Genomic DNA, 21,435 nt, shown 5'->3' with positions numbered 1-21,435 from the left:
TCACTAATACCTGAGTCAAATTGCCCATGTTTCCCTTAGGATGGTGAAGCCATGACCCGCCCTACTCTGCCTCTAATTGGCTAGTACTCACTGCCTTCACTGATTAGATTGGTTAACGTTAGGTATGAGGACTGATGAGCCAATCAGAGGTAGAGTAGGGCTGGTCATGCAGAGGAAAATATTGCTAACTTAGCGCCAGAGCCAGGGCTCTGTTTAAAGATGGCCACCTCTGGAACCTGATTGGACACCTCAGGTGCCAGGGCCAGCCCAGTTGATTGACAGGTCACGTCACGATGAAAGATGTGCGATTATTGGAAATGCAAACAAGAAAGGCAGAACAAACGTCTTTCAAATGAGTGACACATATCGAGAGAACCTACTTTCATAGAATACATAATTCTGAGGTAAGTTTTAAAGTGGTTTCAGAATGAGTCACTGTTTTAAACTACTGGAAATATGACAGCACATTAAGAGAGGAGATGTTGTTGCCAATAGTTCAACTATGTATGTAGGCTAACGTTACGAAAGGCTAACGTTATGAAAGGCTAACATTATCCTGTTTGCATCATGTTGAATCCATTTACATTCATGCAGCTGCTTGTGTGACCAGTAAAACCTACAAACTGCTCCTGATCAAGTCATGATAATTTTATAATAGTGAGCAAATTCTACTGACGGATTTTTGAGTAAACTAAATAGAGTGGTCTGACATGTCACTGTCTCTAAAACGGCATTTTTCTGGACTACTTAAAAGAAAGGGCAAAAATTGAGAGTATACCCACTTCTCCAGGGACCATTACACCACTGCGTCGGTGGTCAGATTATTATGAGTGATCATGTATTTCTGTAGAGCCTGAATTTTGTTTGTTTGTGGCTAAAGCTTCAAGTGTAAGAATAAAAAACTTACAAAAACACTGACTATATTGAAGGAAGTAAAATACAATATACAATCTCCTGCAAGTTAGAGATATGGAATAACCAAACACTTCTAGAATAAAAAATAACTGTAAATTGACTTCATATACATATACATATACATACACATACACATACATACACAACACTTCAACACTTTTCATTGATTAAATGTTTCTAAAACCGTCAGGCCAATGTGACTGACCAATAGAACTGTTTTATGACAGAAAAAAAGAGAGCAAAAATGGACTTACAAGGGTTCCGCCACACAGCAACAATATACATAGACATACATATAAATCCATATATATGTATATATATATATATATATATATATATATATATATATATATATATATATATATATATATATATATATGTATATATATATATATATATATATACATATATATATATATATATATATATATATATATATATATATACATATATATATACACACACACACACACACATATACATAGACATATATGCATACACACACATTTACATATACACATATACATACACATACACATTTACATATACATATACAGATACATACACAGGGGCACTTGCTCACTTATAATCATAGTTTATTTGTTTATTTGTCAGCAATCAAGCGCAAAAAATAATCTTATAAAACATGAGATGCAGATTTTCTTTGTATGTTTTTTGTTGCAGCTCATTTTGTGGTGGACGGCAGCTCCTGTGTGAGTGTCTGTCCTCCAGACAAGATGGAGGTGGAGAGAGGAGGCCAGAGGCAGTGTGAGCTCTGCAGTGGACTCTGCCCCAAAGGTTTCCATCACTATCTATTTCAACCACTTTTCGATGGCCTTTTCTGAGTCTTACATAAGCGTGTTGTGGGTTTTTTGCCCTGTAGTGTGTGAAGGCACTGGTGCTGAACACAGACAGACCGTGGACTCCAGTAACATCGACAGCTTCATTAACTGCACTAAGATCCAGGGCAGCCTCCACTTCCTGGTCACAGGGATTCTTGGGTAATTGTCCTCTGAGGTTCAACAATATCATCATCTTTCACTGTGATTCACACTCAGCTTGGTTGTGTTTTTCTGTTTTCTTTCCCAGAGATGATTTCAAGAAGATCCCACCTCTGGATGCCAAAAAGCTGGAGGTTTTCCGCACTGTCAGAGAAATAACAGGTTTATATAGATGTTAATATTCTGTCATAACTGATGATTCATCCTTGTGAACACAAACTTACAGACTTTGTGGGTTCCACTATGATACCAACTGTTTCTGTAAGTATTCTAGGTTTAAATATTGGAATTTTTTTCACTGGTGGTGGTTAATTTATTTTATTAATGCATACATTACATGATAAAGATAATGTATCACAGTGTAGTGAAGATTTGTCTGTGATTAAAGATAAATCATCATCACATTACAATACAGATGTTTTAGAAATGGGGTGTCACTATTTTCATTTTATCTAATAATTTTGGGATGAACGTTCACCACAATGTGGAATCAACTGAAATATTTAGTAGAAACTGTTTCATTAAGTTAACTGTCATTTTAATTTCTTACCAGATATCCTGAACATCCAGTCATGGCCTAAAGAGCTGAATGATCTGTCTGTGTTTTCAAGTCTTACTACTATTCAAGGAAGGTCTCTTTACAAGTAAGACATGTTACTGTATGACTATTATATCTTTAAATCTCACAATTTGGATTAATCAGAATCAGTTATCAATATGATAATTAAATAAATATACATAATAAGTGTGCAAAAATATTGTGTGTAATTCTAATTATGTGGTTATAATATGGAGTTAAACCCAATTAATTTCATTGTAGTTCTATTATGCTTTACTTAATTGTTTTATTCCCATTATAAACAAAGAATCAAAGATGTGGCTGTTGATTTATAGTTTGGGATTTCAAACACAGTAGAAGATCTAAAAGTGACAGCAGTGTTTCCCCTTGACTGGCTCTGATGTTTACACTTCTCTAAACTAATATCCGTCTAAATCTAATGTCAAGTGTGTTGCATAACTGTGTGTCATCCCACGCGTTAAAACACTCAACACCCTCCTACGTGTCTCTTCATCTCCTGAGACACCACATTCTAACCTCTCTCCTCTCTTTGCCTGCCCTATTTCACCCCTTAATACTGACATGTCTCACAAAAGTATCTGACAGTGTTAAATTCACAGGAGATTCTGATTCAAGTTTTAGATGTGATGCACATGAAGCCCCTGCAGCAGACAAGACAAAGACAAATTCTTTGACTTTGACTCTTTTCTTTGTCTGTCTCTTCGTCTCATTGCAGGCGGTTTTCTCTGATGGTGATACACATCCCCTCTCTTACCTCACTGGGGCTGCGCTCTCTCCGAGAAATCAGTGACGGCAGCGTGTACATCAGTCATAATGAAAACCTTTGTTACCATGACACTGTGAACTGGGCACAGTTGTTCAGAGGCAGAAGAGTTCGAGTCAACAGCATCAACAACAACAAACCACCGGCACAGTGTGGTGAGGCAACAAATAAATTAGTCTTTTTTCGTTCATTTAACTCAAGAAAATGTCATTTTAACTCATAAAGACCCAAACAGCCACCGGCAACCAAAACCATCTACTTACGTAAAATGTTTAATAATGTTTAATCCACTAATTCTATTTATACATGTAGATAATTGGTGTAAAATGCAGTTTGTCATATTTTCATGGTCATCAGATATGACCCATTTGGACGTTCAGAGGCTCTGTAGTGAATGTGGAAACACCATCATCTTCTACAACACTGATTCACCAGTAAAACCCATGGAGTTAGACAAATGACAGTGGATGAAAACACTTGCTTTTATGTTCAGTTATTGATAACTCTGCTGAATGAGTCCCTTTTTGTTTAGTTTTCTATATTTTTGATAATATATCAATCAACTTTATTCTGTGCTTTTATGAACATCTACACGATCACCAAATTAAATATAGGAAAATACCAGATTTTCATTGAAAAATGCAGAATACAGTGGATAATAAATGTAATTAATGGTGATAAATCACTTAACAAAGGTTACATAGGAAAAAAAATCATTTGGGAACTGTCACAATAGTAGGACTGGGTCTTGATGGGTTAAACTGTCATTTAGTGACAGTCTGTTAGAGTGAATACCTACTATACAGCACTGGAAAAAAACTTAGACTGTTGGTGGTGGTGCAGCGGTTATCACGTCACAAATCCTGGCAGTCTTTCTGTGTGGATCTCTCTAGGTACTCTGGCTTCCTCCCACCGTCCAAAAGCAAGCACCTTATGACTCTAATTGGTCAATTTAAATCGCCCATAGGTGTGATTGTGGAAATGAATGGTTATGTCCCTCTGTTGGTGGGACAAATTCCAGCATCCCAGGAACAACTCTTGGTTCAGGAAATGAATGAATAAATGAATGAGTGAATGAGTGAATGAATGAATGAATGAATGAATGAATGAATGAGTGCTGGGTTTACAGCGGTGGCCAAAATTATTAGAACACTTGACAGATCTGAAAATGTTGACCTTTTTTGCCTCCAAAATATGATTTCATGGAACTTGCAGATGGAAATATCAGAGAAGTGAGTTCTACTGTTTTTATCAACTTTTAACTTTAATATTTATTTAAAGAAGAGGATAGACCCTGTACATTCAACATAAAAACACAGCTGTGTCTTCCATCACCATCAATTTAACCACAATCACGCCTGACAATGATACAGAATTCAACTTGTTCTATGAAGGAACATGATTGCATGACACTGACTGCGAAATGAGGCTAACATGTTTTTGTGAAGGAAATGACCCAAATCACCTTATGAAGGCTCTATTCTATGGTATAATGATGGCATAATGGTGATGTTTTAGATATTTCATGCATTTTTTGGGTATTTTAAGGGACAATTAAAAAAACAGATGAAACCTCGTAACTATGTTAAAGATTATAGTAATTTTGAACACAGTTTGAACAAAAAAATAAACATTTTAATAAATGTAGAAACTGCTGAAAACCTCATGTTCAAATCCTAAATAAATAAAAATATAATTTAGTGCATTTTTATTTTCAGAATATTAAAGCTGTTCAAACTTATACATGTTTTTGGGCCTTGATTAATGCCGGAACACAAGTTTCTTTTGACTTTTAAACAATGCATTCCTATGAATTTAACTTTGGATGTGTTTTTCGGTCACTGTTTTCACATTTTCCACCAGGCATTCACATTATTTGGTTCTTTGTGCAGCTCCAGACTCACCTCATCTTTGTTTAATGACTTGTCTGACATGATTCATCTTCCTCTTATTTATATTCTGGAGGTTTTCAGTGTGGTTCAAGTCTGGGCATTTGAAGAAGGGTGTTATTGTATAATTCATAGTTAAATACACTGTTGCCCATAAAGTTGTAATAATTTTGTTTTCTGGCACATTCCTTTTTTTATTCATATTTATACACATCAGTAATCACCTTTGACCGGGTTTAATGATGAGTATAATGAGTCCCAGTTACACTTTATCTATCAAGAATAAATCACTTCCTTCTAATCATTTCATGAGAACATAGTCTAAATTCATATCACAATATTGTGTCAGATTTCTTTCATGCATCACTTCAGCAGATACCTGATGGTTTAATGCTGTTCTTTGCAGTTGCTGAAGGCCGTGTGTGTGACCTGTTGTGTTCAGACTCGGGTTGTTGGGGTCCAGGACCGGACCAGTGTCTGTCGTGCAGGAACTTCAGCCGAGATGGTACATGTGTGGGCAGCTGTAACTTTCACCGAGGGTCAGTCGATAAGTATTTGTATTCAGATTTATTCAAACAGGATAGAAATGCACCACACCAGACTCAAAATTCAAACAATACACAAAACAATAGCAGTTTGCAAAGAATTTTGCCTGGGTGTAAAGTGTAAAAATGTGTCCCTCTGGTACTCCTCAACTTGAGCGTCTTACTAATTACATCGTTTTTAAGAAATCTGAGGCACTCCATTTGATAATTCTTGGCGCTCCAGTAAAAACTCGCCCACACATTGCAAATGGACTTAACCTGATGAAGGCCTTAATAACAGAAACACGTGGGCGTATTTTTACTTTGACTGAAGAGCCAAGAAATATTAGAGTCTCATTACCCTCCTGTGTGCCTCAGATCTCTTAAAAGACATGCAAATAGCACAAAGTAATTGCTTAAAATAACAATAATTTTACATATTCACAAGTCAGGTTCATAAGTGTATAGGATATCTTTGTTGACCAGGATTTATCCAGTGTCTTTTTTAAAAATAGTTGGCTTCATGAGCTCACATCACATCCTGTAGTACCTTAATTATAAAGAACTTTGTGTCTCTTTTCAGAAAAACACTTGTGGGGATAACTTTAATGAAAAGCTTATTACATGTGCATGCTGAGCAATGTATACATATATTTTTTTAAATAATTGTTTAATTGTGTCCCTAGGTACCCTAGGGAGTTTGCGGGACCTGATAGAGAGTGTGTTGCCTGTCATCCAGAGTGTAAACCTCAGCATGGAAAGGCCAGCTGCACTGGACCGGTACTCACCTCCTTTAACAGTAGACAGAGTCTGTGTCACAAGTTTGGAAACACAGAGTTCTATTGTTTTTTAAGAAGACATATAGTGTCTTGTATGGTTCCTATGGCTTGAATGGAATACAAAGGTTAATTTAACAATAGGAAGATTTATTTTGACCATGCAAATATAGAAATGTAAGTATTTACACAAAATGTTGACAATCACATTGTCACCTTATGCCGTGGGTGATGGAGGTCCACAAAGTCAACCAGATTAAAGTCAATTTACTGAAGTACATATAATTTATTTCACTTTTAAATCAACTTTGTTTGCATTTGACATGACTAAACTTTAACACAAGAAAGACGGACGGATGGACGGACGGACGGACGGACGGATAGATAGAAAGAAAGAAAGATAGATAGATAGATAGATAGATAGATAGATAGATAGATAGATAGATAGATAGATAGATAGATAGATAGATAGATAGATAGATAGATAGATAGATAGATAGATAGATAGATAGATATTACTTTTCAAATGCAGGAAGGAAAAAACTCTTCAAAAAGAAAGGAGAGAGGATGAAGATCACATCTCAAATGAAGGAAGGCAGGAATCTTTCAGATAAAATAGAACCCAGCTTAGATAGAATCTATCCTTTGCTGTTCAAAGATGATCACATGGAAGGATGGAACACTTTGAAGGCAGGATGGATGGACTGTTTCAAAGGGAAGAAGAATTGAATTTTTTAAAAACAGGAAGGACATAGCCCTTCAAATGCAGGAGGAAAGATGGATGGAATCTTTCAAATGTAGGAAGGACAGAACCTTTCAAAGGAAGGAAGGAAGGAACTTTACTTGAAGATAGGGAGGATGGATTGATGGCAGAAACCTTTCAATGAATGGAAGAGTGATATAATTGTTGTTATTGTTGTTACAGTGATATAATTGAATAGACAGGGGTAACAAAATGGTTTCAGAACATATCTGATGGCTAACTGATAAGATGAAACTTCGTGAATATAAGTCAGTTAATAGTTAATTTTTCAGGGTCTGCAGCTTTATAACCACACCGTCTTCATATATATGTACAGACAAATATCCACATAGTTCAGGACCCCGATAGTATTACTGAGTAGGCTAGCCTTTTAAGCACCAAAGTTGCAATTTTGAAAAAAAAAAAAAAAAAAAAACAATAACTAAGGCACCTAAAGGGTTAAATATTCCATACATCAGGACTGAGAGCACTGATGGATAAAAAACAGTTGAATGGTTCTGCACTGATACAGGCCAGTATATAAAACCTTGTTACCATTCCATAATTCAACGAGATTACCTGCATCACCACAATGTCCAGAAACATGCATCCAAGCTCTGTGAGGGTTATTGACAGAGAAAGGGTTCTGCTGGAGTGTTGTCTATCATAGAGCAGCCTGCCCAGTCACCTGACCTCAATCCTGCTGAACTGGATCACTAGGTCACAGAGAAATATCCAAGTGACCAAGAAAACATTTGGCAAGTTTTACAAGAGTCATAGCGATGCATTTCAGATGAATTTTTTGTAGAAACTAACTGTCCAGAATCCAGTTTGAGTGTGTAAAACTGCTCTATAGTTTTTTTGGTCAAAATAAATTATCATATTGTTAATTTACCTAGTTTGCCATTTATAGAAATATAAATAACATCTCTCTCAAAAATGCTAAAAATTCTTTTATCATTTCATGTCATGTCATTTCACCATTCATACCATAACAGACATTGGTGGTGTGGTTATGATTAGCATTTAAAAGTAGGACGGACTCTCTGATTCCTCTTCTTTTCTGTTTTTTTTTTTTTTTTTTTTAGGGTGCTGATGAGTGTGTGTCATGCACTAACTTTCAGGATGGTCCGTACTGCATGTTCTCCTGTCCCTCTGGGGTTAATGATGGACAGAGGGGACTGATCTTTAAATATCCCAACAGGGAGGGTCACTGTGAACCATGTCACACCAACTGCACTCAGGGGTGAGGCTGGGCTGTGTGTAATGTTTTGTCTATAGATGTTGTATTTCACTAAATGCTTAAGGTACTGCTGTTCATCTCTTGTTTTGCAGATGCTCAGGGCCTGGACTGGCCAATTGTATAGAGGCCACCAGATTGGCAGTCAGTAGGTAAGAGCTCCCCCTGCTGGTGGAAATAAAACACTACATGTTTATGTGTCTGCAGTGTCCCATTTGAGTGATTTGACTGCAATGAAACCAGTGTTTTATCTATATGCAGTCTTGTACAGAAGTCTTGGGTCACCCTTAACTGTATTATTTTTACACAGTTTCAATTAGCATGATGTCCATTTCTCATTGTCTTTATTCTAATGCAACAAAAATAAAGGGGAATATTGTGCACAGCATTAGAAACTCACAAAATATATATCGGCTAAAATTTGCTTAGAGGTCTTATTTATGTCTTTGTGCATAAGAAATCAATATAAGTGAATCCCCAAAGGAACTTTGTGTTGGTAAATGCGAGTTATGCAAATGTGCAGGATTTCAGTTCTGTTGCAACATGTTGACGGTCATATGAACTATGTTTTCAGCTCAAAAATGTCCAATTTCATCACAATTAATGCTATATTTTCATGTCACAAATGGCTAAGTTATATTTTAACTGAATTTACCTGAAAAACAAATATTCTATTCTTTTAGATTCTCCAATTTTTCTTACAAGATTCTATACTACATATCACATGTTTTATTTTTACAGGTTGCAATATGGAGTATGGTGCTGATCCATCCTGCTTATGTTACGCCAATACATACATTAAGAATGTCACATGCCACTTTTTAAATCAACAGTTTTCTAATAATAAGCATTTTTATAAAGAAATAACAATTCTGTATTGTTATTTAGTCTTTAGTATGATGATAAACTATCCAATAAATAATTATGATACTAGTTTTTGCACAGGGATCATTTGTGGAAACAGTGACATGGCTGCCGAGCATCAGTATGATGGGATCTGTAACAACCATGTCACATCCGTCCACTGCCACATTTTGTGTTTTTGTTAAGCTGTTATTGTTTTAGATCCACAATACTAACATTTATGAATAAGAGGATAATTAGCAATAGTAAGTATATAAGTTTATTACTAATAAAGTACTGGTACAGACCAGATCATCATGGGTAATGTCACGTCCGTCCACCAGCAAAAGTTTTCACATACACGTGCTATTCAAAATCCAATATTTCTGAAAATATAGCTTCCACTGTCAAATAATATCAGTAGTCTGTGCACAAATGTATTAGCATTATTTCAACACAGTTCTATGCATTTCTTACAACTTTTTTTTTTTTTTGACAAAAGTGGCCATTCATTTGACCCCCTAAGTAAATTTTAGCCGATAAATAAACTACATGGCTGCAATAGGAAATAATTAATGTTTAGTGTGACAACAAGAATCAATAAGAAGCATTGGACATGTATTAAATGAAACTGGTGGGATTGATTCAGTAAATCTCATATTGTCTGCACAAAAGAGTTCAAGACATGTTAAGCACAAAGAAGGTCACATTAAATACTAGATACTTCAGACTGTATTTTTCGGAAAATCTTATTTTTAATGCTGTTCTGTATTTGACTTGTGTCTGGTTACAGAGACTGAGAAGTACATTTGTAGATTATAATTATTGCAACAATGTAAATAATATGTACAGAACAAGTAATATACAAAGCAGTTTTTCTCTGTTATATACCATGTTTTGCCTTTGAATGTTTCTGCCTGTCTGTCTGCATTTTGTTTTTTGTATTTTGCTGCTTTAACCTATAAAGACTCAAACATCCACTAGAGACCAAAATCATTTACTGATATAAAAGGTTGAATTACTGTTGATCCACTAATCCTATTAATCCATGTAAATTATTGGTGTAAAATACAGTTTGTCATCTTTTCATGGTCATCAGATATGACCCATTTGGACGTTCAGAGGCTCCGTAGTGAACGTGAAAACACTGTCATCTTCTACAACATTGATTCACCAGTAAAACCTATGGAGTTGGATCAGTGACAGTGGATGGAGACACTTTGTTTTTGTTCAGTTAATGATAGATTTTGCTGAAAAAGTCACTTTTTCTTTATTTTTCTCTGTTTTTGATATAATAACCCTCAACTTTAATTTGAGCTTTTATGGACAACGATCATGATCAGTAAATTAAATATAGGAAAATGCCTGGTTTTCACTTAAGAATGCAAAATACTGAGCATAATATTAGAATAAATGGTGATAAATCACTTACGAAAAGTTAAAAATAGAGAAAAAATCATTTGGGAACTGCCACAAAAGTAGCACTAGGTCTTTATGGGTTAAATACAAATTTCGAGTACAAATACTTGCATTCAGCTCAAATTTCAAAGACAAATATTGTACTTTTACCTCCAAAATGTCAGCTAATGTAATCTTTTATCAGATTTACATACAACCAGATCTAGGAAATGTATTGTCTGGAGTAGCTCCTGAAGTTTTTGGATTTGCCGGTGCACAGTGAGATCCCAATCTGATAAACCACCACTGCACTGCAAAAGGGTTGAAGGTGTTATTGTACACCTAAAACTTGAAAAGTTAAAGTTTTCAACAAACACAGTTGAGAAATGTTTGTTCAGATAAGTATGGAAGTCTTCCTTTCTTTTTTTTTTTTTTTTTTTTTTTAAGAAAACTTCGTATCCCTGGATTACCATTACCATCCCTCTTGAGTTTTGTTTTGTTTTGTTTTTGTGAGGGTGTTTTGTTGTTTTATTGGTGCAGGACTGAGCATATTCTGTCAACTTTTGATGACAGTGGTGGAAAAACTGAATATTCTCATGGCCTTTCTCCTCTCTCTTTCTGCTTCTCTCTGCAGTGGTCAAATCACAGGCATTGCTTTAGGCGTCCCGGCTGGCTTGATTTTCTGCCTGGTGGTGTTTTTCCTGGGTCTGCTGTACCACCGAGGTTTGGCCATCCGCCGCAAAAGAGCCATGAGGAGGTACCTGGAGAGTGGAGAGGTGAGGGAGCACAGAGAGTGTTCAGTCCCAGGAGCTGCTATAAGGAGTACTGCATCATCTCAGATGTGTTCTTGTTTCCTGGCAGAGCTTTGAGCCGTTGGGCCCCGGAGAGAAAGGCACCAAGGTTCACGCCCGCATCCTGAGGCCATCGGAGCTAAAGAAAATCAAAGCTCTTGGCTCAGGAGTCTTTGGAACTGTGCACAAGGTATTTATAAACCTGCTGTCCTCCACATCTCTACTGATTTGTGTGATGTTAAAGTCCCACTCACTTTTATACATGAACAGACTACATGTGAAATGACGTGACCTCAGTGTGTGTGTTATTTTTGTTTAAGGGCTTTTGGACTCCAGAGGGTGAGACCGTGAAAATCCCTGTTGCTATTAAGACCATCCAGGACAGTTCAGGCCGGCAGAGTTTTACTGAGATCACTGATGTGAGAATAACATTTCACATTTACATTAAATCTCTTTATACACTATATGGACAAAAACACTGGGACACATCACACCTAAAGCTTGTGGAACTTCCCATTCCCACTGATAATACATATTCTAATATTAAAAATGCTCATGTAAGTTGTCAATAATCATCATGATCAATGTCAGATCAATATTTCTTTCAAGTTTGAAGGCTGATTTTTCTTCTTAATGGAAGTTCAGCTTCAATTTTATTTCAACTTCAACTTAGTCTAGGTGGTTATTTGTGGTATAAAATGATTATTCAGTTACAAAACACAATAAATATTTCAGAAATCTAGAGGTATAGAACATTTTAAGCTACTAAAATTATAACAAAATGAATGCATTTGGTTAAAATGAAGTAAAAACAAGCTCTCAAGTCATTTTGTGAGCATAATGACAATGACATTGCTATGATGTTAATGGCAATATAAAATTATCAGTTGATATTTCTCATTCTCATTTTGTTTTCCAGTTGTGTTATCAATGAAACATGAATTCACTCTTTCCCAATACATTATGTCCATATAATGTGCATCAAATGTTTAATGGCAAATATTGTAGGTTAAATTAAGTTTTTAATGGCTAATTTAATTATTAATGATCAGGGATTGATTTAGGAACCAATAAACATTTACAATAAAAATAGAAAAATGTAACACAAAATATTGTTGAAATGCATTAAATTAAAATAGTGCATTTAAACATGATCTAAAACAAAAATTACAAAGCAGCATAACTTATAAAGTTGACTGCAACTACAATCAAAAAGTCAAGTCAGTCAACAAATCAACAAATTGAAGTTCTAAAAAAATAAAACTATTAAAATGTTTTTGTACTGATAATAGTGTCAACAGTTGTAGCTCCATTTCAGCATCAGCTGTTCAGTTTTTGTGACTATAAACAAAGAAACATCTGCCTAAAAGCCAAACTAATACTTTTCAAAAATTTGTTTATTTATCTAATAAAAAAAATAATAATGATCAACACCAGTAAACACAAATAATTGTAACAAGTGGTGCCAGATACAACAAACCCTGCTCCTCACATATAATGTTGCTTATTTGGGCATCAGTTCAGCTGATGTCATTATGTCTATGCGTGTGCTGATGTCAGCATATCAATTGCCTTTATATATGTGCCAAGTCTGAAGCAAATTGAAACAAAATTGATGATTTTATAGGCATTTGAAATGTCACCCAGAGGATAGGTAAAAGGATTTTAAAAATTCATAAAAAATTTCAACTTTGACCTACTTTTCCATAAATGCAGTGACATTTATTCTGGGTCGCTGGCAATCAATGAACCAAATTTGGTATGAATTCAACCAAGAATTTTGCTGCTAGAGTGTTAACAAACAAACAAACAAACAAACAAACCAAAAACAATACCCCTTGCCTCTCCTTTGGGGGGCGGGGTAAAAACACTGAATATTGGAAAGGTGCAAACTGAAGATGACAGAAGAGATAACAGTGTTTGTTGCTGTGTAGCACATGCTGTCTATGGGCGGTCTGGACCATCCATACATTGTGAGGCTGCTGGGCATCTGTCCAGGTGTCAGTCTGCAGCTGGTGACTCAGCTCAGCTCACAGGGGTCCTTACTGGATCACATCAGGCAGCACAAGAACCACCTGGACCCCCAACGGCTGCTCAACTGGTGTGTGCAGATAGCCAAGGTGAGAGCTGACATGTTTACAGGGACTGTACATGATAAACAGTCAGAGGATACAAAGGTGACATGTTTGTATCTCAGGGTATGTACTATCTGGAGGAACACTGCATGGTCCATAGGAACCTGGCTGCGCGCAACATCCTCCTCAAGAACGACTACCAGGTTCAGATCTCAGACTACGGGGTAGCAGACCTCCTTTATCCTGACGACAAGAAATACGTCTACACCGACACCAAGGTTGTTATGACTCATTCAGTCGTTCATCAAACCACTAATACGAGCCTCTTACACTAATGACATCAGGTTCATTTGTGCAGCCTGTTTGTAATCTGTCTCTCATTCCAGACACCCATAAAATGGATGGCACTTGAAAGCATCTTGTTTCGAAGATACAGTCATCAAAGTGATGTTTGGAGTTATGGTAAGATGTGCTGTGAGTTTACATGGTGCATACCACTAAATTAAGTCTTAAAAGCTGCTTAGCAAGAAGAGGTTCAATGTCTCACCTCTTATTCCTGGACAGGGGTGACAGTGTGGGAGATGATGTCATTTGGGGCGGAGCCATACGCATCTGTGCCACCGCAGGAAGTACCGAGTCTGCTGGAGAAGGGCGAACGTCTGTCCCAACCCCACATCTGCACCATAGACGTCTACATGGTCATGGTTAAATGTGTGTGAAGACTTCCCCTCTGCAAAATTATATAAATAGCCCTGCAAAACTATTAAGAAACCACTGCACATATCCAGATGAATGAGATGTTAGAAATGCTGGGGAATATAATGGAATCACATGAAAAACTAAACATTGGTGACAGACTGTAGAGAAAACAACAGAAAACACAGACAGAAATGACTAATAATCAGTTAATCCATGTAATGATGATTTTCCAACTTGAAATGAAGTTGTTTTCTATACTTTGTCCAAGGTCTTAAAACACTGACCTTTTTGTAATTTTGAGCATGTTTAGTAACATTACTTTTTATTTTAGATTTAGTTACAGATTAAGGATTATTTCCAGTAACAAATTATTACTTTTCTAACAAATGTGTAAATTTCCAGGCTAAAACATACCTGGAAATCTGCCTTAAGTCAAAATTCCTACACCACAAAATGATGCAAAGCAATGCAATGACTGTTATGAATAGGCTTTTTACCAATAGTCATGTTTTCAGATGTAAAATTTGTACATAGATCTAGAGTAGTAACTGTAACTGACTTACATTTTTTGCAGTTACATTTATTTTGTAATTTATGCAACATTTATATGTAGGGCTGGGCAATATATTGAATGAATTTGATTATTTGATGTTTTGCTTTTTAGAATTGTGAAAAATGTTTTAATTCCAAAATCGAGATTAATTCTCCAGAGGCATGTTTTGCACACAAAAATTCTAAATGCAACCTGTTAGCTTATCGTAATATATTAACTGTGAATGTGTTTTTCCAGTCATATATGGCATGGAGTTTTAGTAAAGAAAGAGTACTTTTCAATCATGTTTACATTCAGTCCGTGTTGCCAGAAGGCAATTAATTAAAATGTAAATCATCCATTACATTAAAAAAAAAAAAAAATCTAAATTTAATTTTTTGGCTATGTCTCCCAGCTCTGCTTACATGTAACAGTTCTTTGAAATATTTGCCATGTTCACATTTACTGGCAATAAATGCACCAAATGGCAATGGTAAAAAATTGTGTTAAAAATAGTTTCTAGACTCAACAAAAATATTTGAGATTGTTATGACTTGCCCGTACACAGTAAAAATAAGTATTAGATTAGATTAGATTAGATTTCCTTTATTATCATTGCATGAAAAACACAATGGTGTTCAAAGCCCAGGGAAAAATAGAACACATCTAATTATAAATAGTAAAATAAATGGAAGTAAAATAGAATAGTAAAATAAAAGATTAATGCACCCTGCTCATGTGCACATACACACCCATGCGCCTTCAATCATGACCTTATTGCACATTACTACATAGGTATTGCACATTGTTGCACATACTGCAGTTAAATAAGTAAAAATAAATGGTGTCAGTGGTTTCTTATTTTTTCAAAGCTGTATGAATATTAATATATATATAATATACCAGATTGTTATGAATTCTAGCTTGTTCTCTGTCTTTTCCTTGTAGGTTGGATGATTGATGAGAATATCCGTCCCACCTTCAAAGAGCTGGCCAATGACTTCACCCGCATGGCGAGAGACCCACCCAGATACCTGGTCATTAAGGTGTGACCCTCACCTTCACAGCTTCACGTACAGTTGAACTCTGATGTGTTGAATGAGGCTGTAGAGTCTGAACGGTCATGTCCGTCTGTAGGTGGATGGAGCAGACTCCTCCACAGAAGAAATCCACCACAGGGAATCAGAACGAGGACTTCTGGATGCAGACTTTGAGGACCAGGATGAGGAGGATTTAGAGGACGGTCTGGTTACACCTCCACTTCATCACTCTCCCTCTTGGAGTCTCTATCGTTCTAGACTTAATTCTAACAGGGTAATGAAACAGGCCTTATTGTTGTTCTCTTACAGTGATGGAAGATGTGTTCAGATCCTTTAGTTCATCCCTAAAAATCTGCAACTACTTCTGTGATCAATTTTTCTCTACATTTGAACATTTAGAAGTGATTTATCTCCATTTCTTATAATATTATCGTTTTTATTTTGCATTTTTCTGTGAAAATTGGTTATTTTCATGTAGATGTTCATAAAATCTCATTGTAAATTCTAAGATTATTATATCGAAACAGAGAAAACTTAAACAAAAGTGACTTTCTCAGGAAACTATATCATCATAAAAATCTACAACCGCTGTCATTTATCACATCACAAGGGTTTTACTAGTGAATCAATGTTGTAGAAGATGATACTGTTTCCATGTTCACAAGAGTCTCTGAATGTCCAAATGGGTCATATCTGACACCAGGGAAAGGCTGAGAAACTGCATTTAACCCATAAAGACCCAAACATGCACCAAAATCATTGACTGAAACTGTTTAATCCCTGCTGATCCACTAATACATGTAAATCACTGGTGTAAAATGCATTTTACCATCTTTTCATGGTCATCAGATATGACCCATTTGGACGTCATCTTCTACAACCTTGATTTACCAGTAAAACCTACGGAGTCTGAACAATGACGATGGATAGACAGTTTATGAGCAGTTAATGATAGTGTTTACTGAAAAAGTCAACATTTCTTCAGTTTTCTCTGTTTTTGATAAAATAGCCTTTGAATTTACTCTGAACTTTGACATCTACATGATCAGTGAATTAAATACAGGAAAATACATGATTTACACTGAAAAAACTAAAAGCAAAGCAGGTAATATTACAATAAATGGTGCTAAATCACTTAAGAAAGCTTAAATATAGAGAAAAAAAATATTTGGGAACTGACACAAATGTCACACTGGGTCTTTATGGGTTAACTTGAATTATTCTATATGTATTGATAGGATTAATGTCTCAACAGTCATTGAACATTTCAGATCAGTAGCTGCTTTTGGACATTAGTGGGTGTTTAGGTCTTTGAGGGGTAACTTCTAATTCCTAGTTTTTGTGTTTAACATGTGGCTGAAATACAATAGATATGTTTAGACATGACTCAAATGTAACCCCAGGTCTAACCTCAACCCTAACCTTTAAATAGTTCAGCAATGACCTGATGGATGTCAAGAGGTTATTTAGCTATAGATAGAGACAGAGGAAGAACTCTGCACACCGTTACAGCTCCTGTGGTAGGGTTTATTTCAGCTGCTGCTGACTCTCGACTGTAATAAACCCAGACACAGGAACTGTACCAGTGAGTGGATTTTCTCTCGTTTCATCCCATAATGAAAATGGCTTAAATTTATGCCAAACAATCAACATCAGTTCATTTGGAATTGCATGGATTTCACTAGACAGGAAGGGGATGAAAAACTGATCATGTCAATCAACATAATGGAGTAAAAAGTACATTTACCACTGAGATGTAGTGCAGTTGCAAGTATAGAGTTGCATATAATTCAATAGTCCCTCAGATTTGTTGTGCATGAGTAAAAGTACATAAGGTTACATTACACCACTGTTGTTGTTTTTTTTTACATCTACTATCTCTGTCTCTCTCTCTTTTTTTGATGATCTGCAGAGTGGCATTTCTCAGGCTGGACCCATTGGATACCTGCCCATGACCCCCAGCCCTGTCGACAGTATCCGCCAGGTGTGACAGACACACACGTTTACACAAATGCACGCAAACACAATCCCACACTGTGCAACTACTGGCCACTAAAGGCTGCATTACAAAGGAAGTAACAATGATATATTGTAGCTCTCAAAAGTTTCACTTTAATGAGAATTACTACAACATTTTGCCTGCAGCAGCAGCAGCAGCAGCAGCATTGTAATCAATATCATGTCCCTGCACTGCCAGCTGCTCATTTCCACTCTAACAGAAGCACATTAAGGTACATCATTCAAGTCAGAGTGAACACATTACTGCGAGTTACTGATCAGAGTCTCTGTTGTTCCCCTCCAGCTGTGGTTTCAGAGGTCACGTCTGAGCTCAGTGCGGACTTTACCTGACAGGTCAGAGGTCATGGGACATGCACGGGATGCAGATCCTCATGAGGAGGACGTGATGCATAGCAGCCTTCGTAGAGCCAGGTTTGGCTCTGAGAGGGGTAATCCCTTCATATCCATCAACCGGCACAGGAAGCTATCTACAGCCTCTAGTCCGTCCTCCTTCAAAGTGTGGACGACGGAGGAGGAGGAGGAGGTGGACCACTATGGATATGTTCTGCCTGGATCACCTGACCTACCAGAAAGAGGTGAATTATCTGAAGCTGAGCTCCAGTCTTTTGAAAGGTTCCCATGCAAAAAATGGAATTTCATTTTTATTATTACATGGCATAGAAAAGCAATTATGGAAAAAAAAAAAAAGTTTGTTTCCAGACTATTGTCTTAATCAGTATTTCTGAAAATGAACTGAGAATTTTTTAAATAAAGTTTGTAATAGACAGTCAGCACAGCTAAAATATTCAATGTGTAAGAGAGAATGGCTCAAACTGAGGACTGATACTGAAAAAAGCAAGAGGTTCCACCATTAAACAACTGGTATTAAGTGATTTAAATAAGATACAGAACCGAGAGATAATCGTCTGGCAATTATTTGGCAAACATAGGGTATTTATTGCTACCGAGGCAGCTATTTTCTCTTATACTTGGAAAACTCTTCAATTGCCTTGATGCATGATCAGGTTTTGTATTTGGAAAAAAATCAGGTTTATACAGGATTTGTCTCATGAAGACATTTATAACCTGCAATTCTAATGAATGGAACAGAAATATATTTAGTGGAAATGCATAGATACAGTATGAAAATATTCCATGCATGGGTCAGCACATTCCATTTTCCAGTTGAACAAGACCAAAAATAATATATCAAACCTATCATAATAGATTCTCCTGGGTTTTTACACCTCTGACAGAGAAATCCTACCATTAAGGTCATTTAATTTGTTAGAATTATCATATGTTCTGCTAGGTAGGAATCAAACATAAATATCAGTTTCTGATTTTTCTAGGAGAATACACCAGTCATCATCATTCCCAGCTCCAATTCCCAGTTTTGCTTTATTAAAGATTTCCTATATGTTGCAAAATTAGAAACTGTGATGTTGTGAATACAACCACAATTCTATAAAAGTTTGGACATTGTGGAGAATAGAAACAATTGGGAAAACTGGGAATTATATGAAAAAAAAAATATAATTTTAAATCTTATGGCAGCATGTCTCCAAAAAATTATTACAGCGCCATGTTTACCACCATGTAGCATCACCTCTTCTTTTAACAACAATCTATAAACACCAATTGGTGAAGTTATGTGAGAAGAATGTTCTTCTCTGATTAAGGATTCTACAGATTTTAGCTTCTAGTGTCTCAACTTTTTGGACCAGTTGGACCAGTTATCTTCAACTGGAACCAGTTTTCAGTTCCCATCTCTCACGTCTCTCAATATTTAACACAATCTATGTTAACAGTTGGTATATGAAACCTTTTTTTTTTATATAATAAACCTGCAGATTATTTATTCTTCAGTATTGAATCTGAAATGGTAGTTCTTTAAAGTGGAGCTGTTTTTTTCCTCCTCTGAAATACATTTTAGCTTCAATCAGACTTAATCCACTTGTTTTATCTCATTTTCTTCTCATATTTCACAGTCTGTAGAATCTCACATTCTGGACGAAGACACTCAAGATCTGCTAAGAAAAACCTGTCTCCCTTGTTGATACGTCCCTCTCAAGAGTATGAAGTTATGAGCAAAAAGTCCAGTGCTTCTCCCTGCTGTACCAGAGGCTTCTCAACCAAATTAGATGTTCCTTTGCTTGGACTTAACTATAAAATTTCACCTTTACCCTCTCCAACCTCTATGGCTCCGTTACCTATGGAAGAAACAGCACATGTGGAAAGTGTAACATCAGTCTTAGGTGTGAGGAACAAGAATGTAGATGAGGATGGTGAAGGGGCTGTAGCAGAGCGAAGGGGCTCCTCAGAGACAAATGGAAACTCAGACGGTGTCATCAGAGTCGTCAAAGACCAAGAGGAGGCAGACCCAGGGATCGGCAGGTACGAATATATGGACATCAGACGCTCCGACTCTCAGGAAGAAGAGGACGACTCTCAGAGGAGAAGCGAAAGTCGAACACCTGTGCAGGAAGGAGCAGAAACACACAGGACAGTAGAAAACCAAATAACGGATTTGTTGAAAGAAGAGAATGATGAAGAGAACTGCGATGACACAAATAAACAACCCATGCTCGAGGAGAGTCTGAGCCACATGGTTACGCCCGGGCCAGATGTGCTCACAGCTGGGGAGGAACAGGGGGAGGACTATGAGGAGATGACCAGATTGGGAGTGGTACCCAGTGGGTGGGAGCATCCAGAATACCAGAACCTCCCGGTGAAGGAGAAGCCTGTTTCAGATGACGCAGGTGGTGGCAGGTGTGCAGGGATTGGGGGATACATCAAGGTGTGCGCAGGCATGGGGGAACATGGCGGAAACACGTCCTTTGACAACCCAGACTACTGGCACAGCAGACTGTTCCTGAAGCCAGATGCTGTAAGAACCTAATAACGTGGACTGGGACAGACACAGTAAATGTTGGAATTCGTTTAGTTTCTCTGCTACATTCAGATGGATTTAGTTTTTGCTGTTGAAGTACAGGGTGTCAAAAAAGTCTATTTACAATTTAACAAATTTATTACAAAAGCAAATGAATTGGCCAATCTGTGGAAATTACTACAAAATAAAAAGTTGATATTGAACTTTTTTGCCTCATTTAATCCACCTCTATAAAGACACCATTAGTTGAATGAAGCACATCTAGACGGTACTGGATTTGTTGCTATATTGGATGTAGCTTCATCAGTAGTGTCAGTGCCATCAGTGATCTTTTACTTCAGGTTGTACACGATAATCTTTAACATAACCTCATAGAAAGAAATCCAGGGTAGTGATATCTGGTGAATGAGGTGGTCAGGAAATTGGGCCATCTCCTCCAATCTACTGGTCTGGACATGTTTGATTTATGAACCCACTAACCTGCAGTCCCTAACGTGGTGGTGCACCATCTACCTGGAAAATTATGTTGGTTGAAGGTTATCCAGCTGTGGTGACACGTATTCAGTCTAAAGGTCAACGTGAACATTTGCAATAACTGATCTCTCATTGAAGAAAAATGGACCAATGTTTCAATTGCACATGATCCCACAATGTGATTAAAATCTTTAATAACCACTGAGTACATAGAACAAATCTGATAAACACATCTCATCATCGCTTTTGTAATAATTTTTTT

At 36.7% G+C, this 21,435-nt stretch overlaps 1 protein-coding gene across 1 annotated transcript in view; it reads left to right on the top strand.

Moving 5' to 3' along the window:
- erbb3b (erb-b2 receptor tyrosine kinase 3b) overlaps positions 1 to 21,077 on the top strand; it is a 32,293-nt gene extending 11,216 nt beyond the window's left edge. Inside the window, exons 8-28 of the mRNA XM_030139948.1 lie at positions 1,600 to 1,713; positions 1,799 to 1,916; positions 2,005 to 2,078; positions 2,470 to 2,560; positions 3,212 to 3,414; positions 5,555 to 5,687; positions 6,359 to 6,452; positions 8,279 to 8,436; positions 8,526 to 8,582; positions 11,306 to 11,447; positions 11,533 to 11,652; positions 11,783 to 11,881; positions 13,397 to 13,582; positions 13,660 to 13,815; positions 13,924 to 13,999; positions 14,102 to 14,248; positions 15,717 to 15,814; positions 15,906 to 16,082; positions 17,721 to 17,792; positions 18,111 to 18,402; positions 19,798 to 21,077. Of these exons, the coding sequence (XP_029995808.1) occupies positions 1,600 to 1,713; positions 1,799 to 1,916; positions 2,005 to 2,078; positions 2,470 to 2,560; positions 3,212 to 3,414; positions 5,555 to 5,687; positions 6,359 to 6,452; positions 8,279 to 8,436; positions 8,526 to 8,582; positions 11,306 to 11,447; positions 11,533 to 11,652; positions 11,783 to 11,881; positions 13,397 to 13,582; positions 13,660 to 13,815; positions 13,924 to 13,999; positions 14,102 to 14,248; positions 15,717 to 15,814; positions 15,906 to 16,082; positions 17,721 to 17,792; positions 18,111 to 18,402; positions 19,798 to 20,708 (3,518 nt within the window). The 3' untranslated portion in view covers positions 20,709 to 21,077. The remainder of the gene's footprint in view (positions 1 to 1,599; positions 1,714 to 1,798; positions 1,917 to 2,004; positions 2,079 to 2,469; positions 2,561 to 3,211; positions 3,415 to 5,554; positions 5,688 to 6,358; positions 6,453 to 8,278; positions 8,437 to 8,525; positions 8,583 to 11,305; positions 11,448 to 11,532; positions 11,653 to 11,782; positions 11,882 to 13,396; positions 13,583 to 13,659; positions 13,816 to 13,923; positions 14,000 to 14,101; positions 14,249 to 15,716; positions 15,815 to 15,905; positions 16,083 to 17,720; positions 17,793 to 18,110; positions 18,403 to 19,797) is intronic.
- Positions 21,078 to 21,435: the final 358 nt, after the last annotated feature.

The sequence above is a fragment of the Sphaeramia orbicularis genome, chromosome 7 (assembly GCF_902148855.1).
Source record: "Sphaeramia orbicularis chromosome 7, fSphaOr1.1, whole genome shotgun sequence".
NCBI lineage: Eukaryota > Metazoa > Chordata > Actinopteri > Kurtiformes > Apogonidae > Sphaeramia > Sphaeramia orbicularis.
The sequence above is the reverse complement of the archived record's forward strand: the minus strand, read 5'-3'. Positions and strand labels throughout refer to the sequence as shown.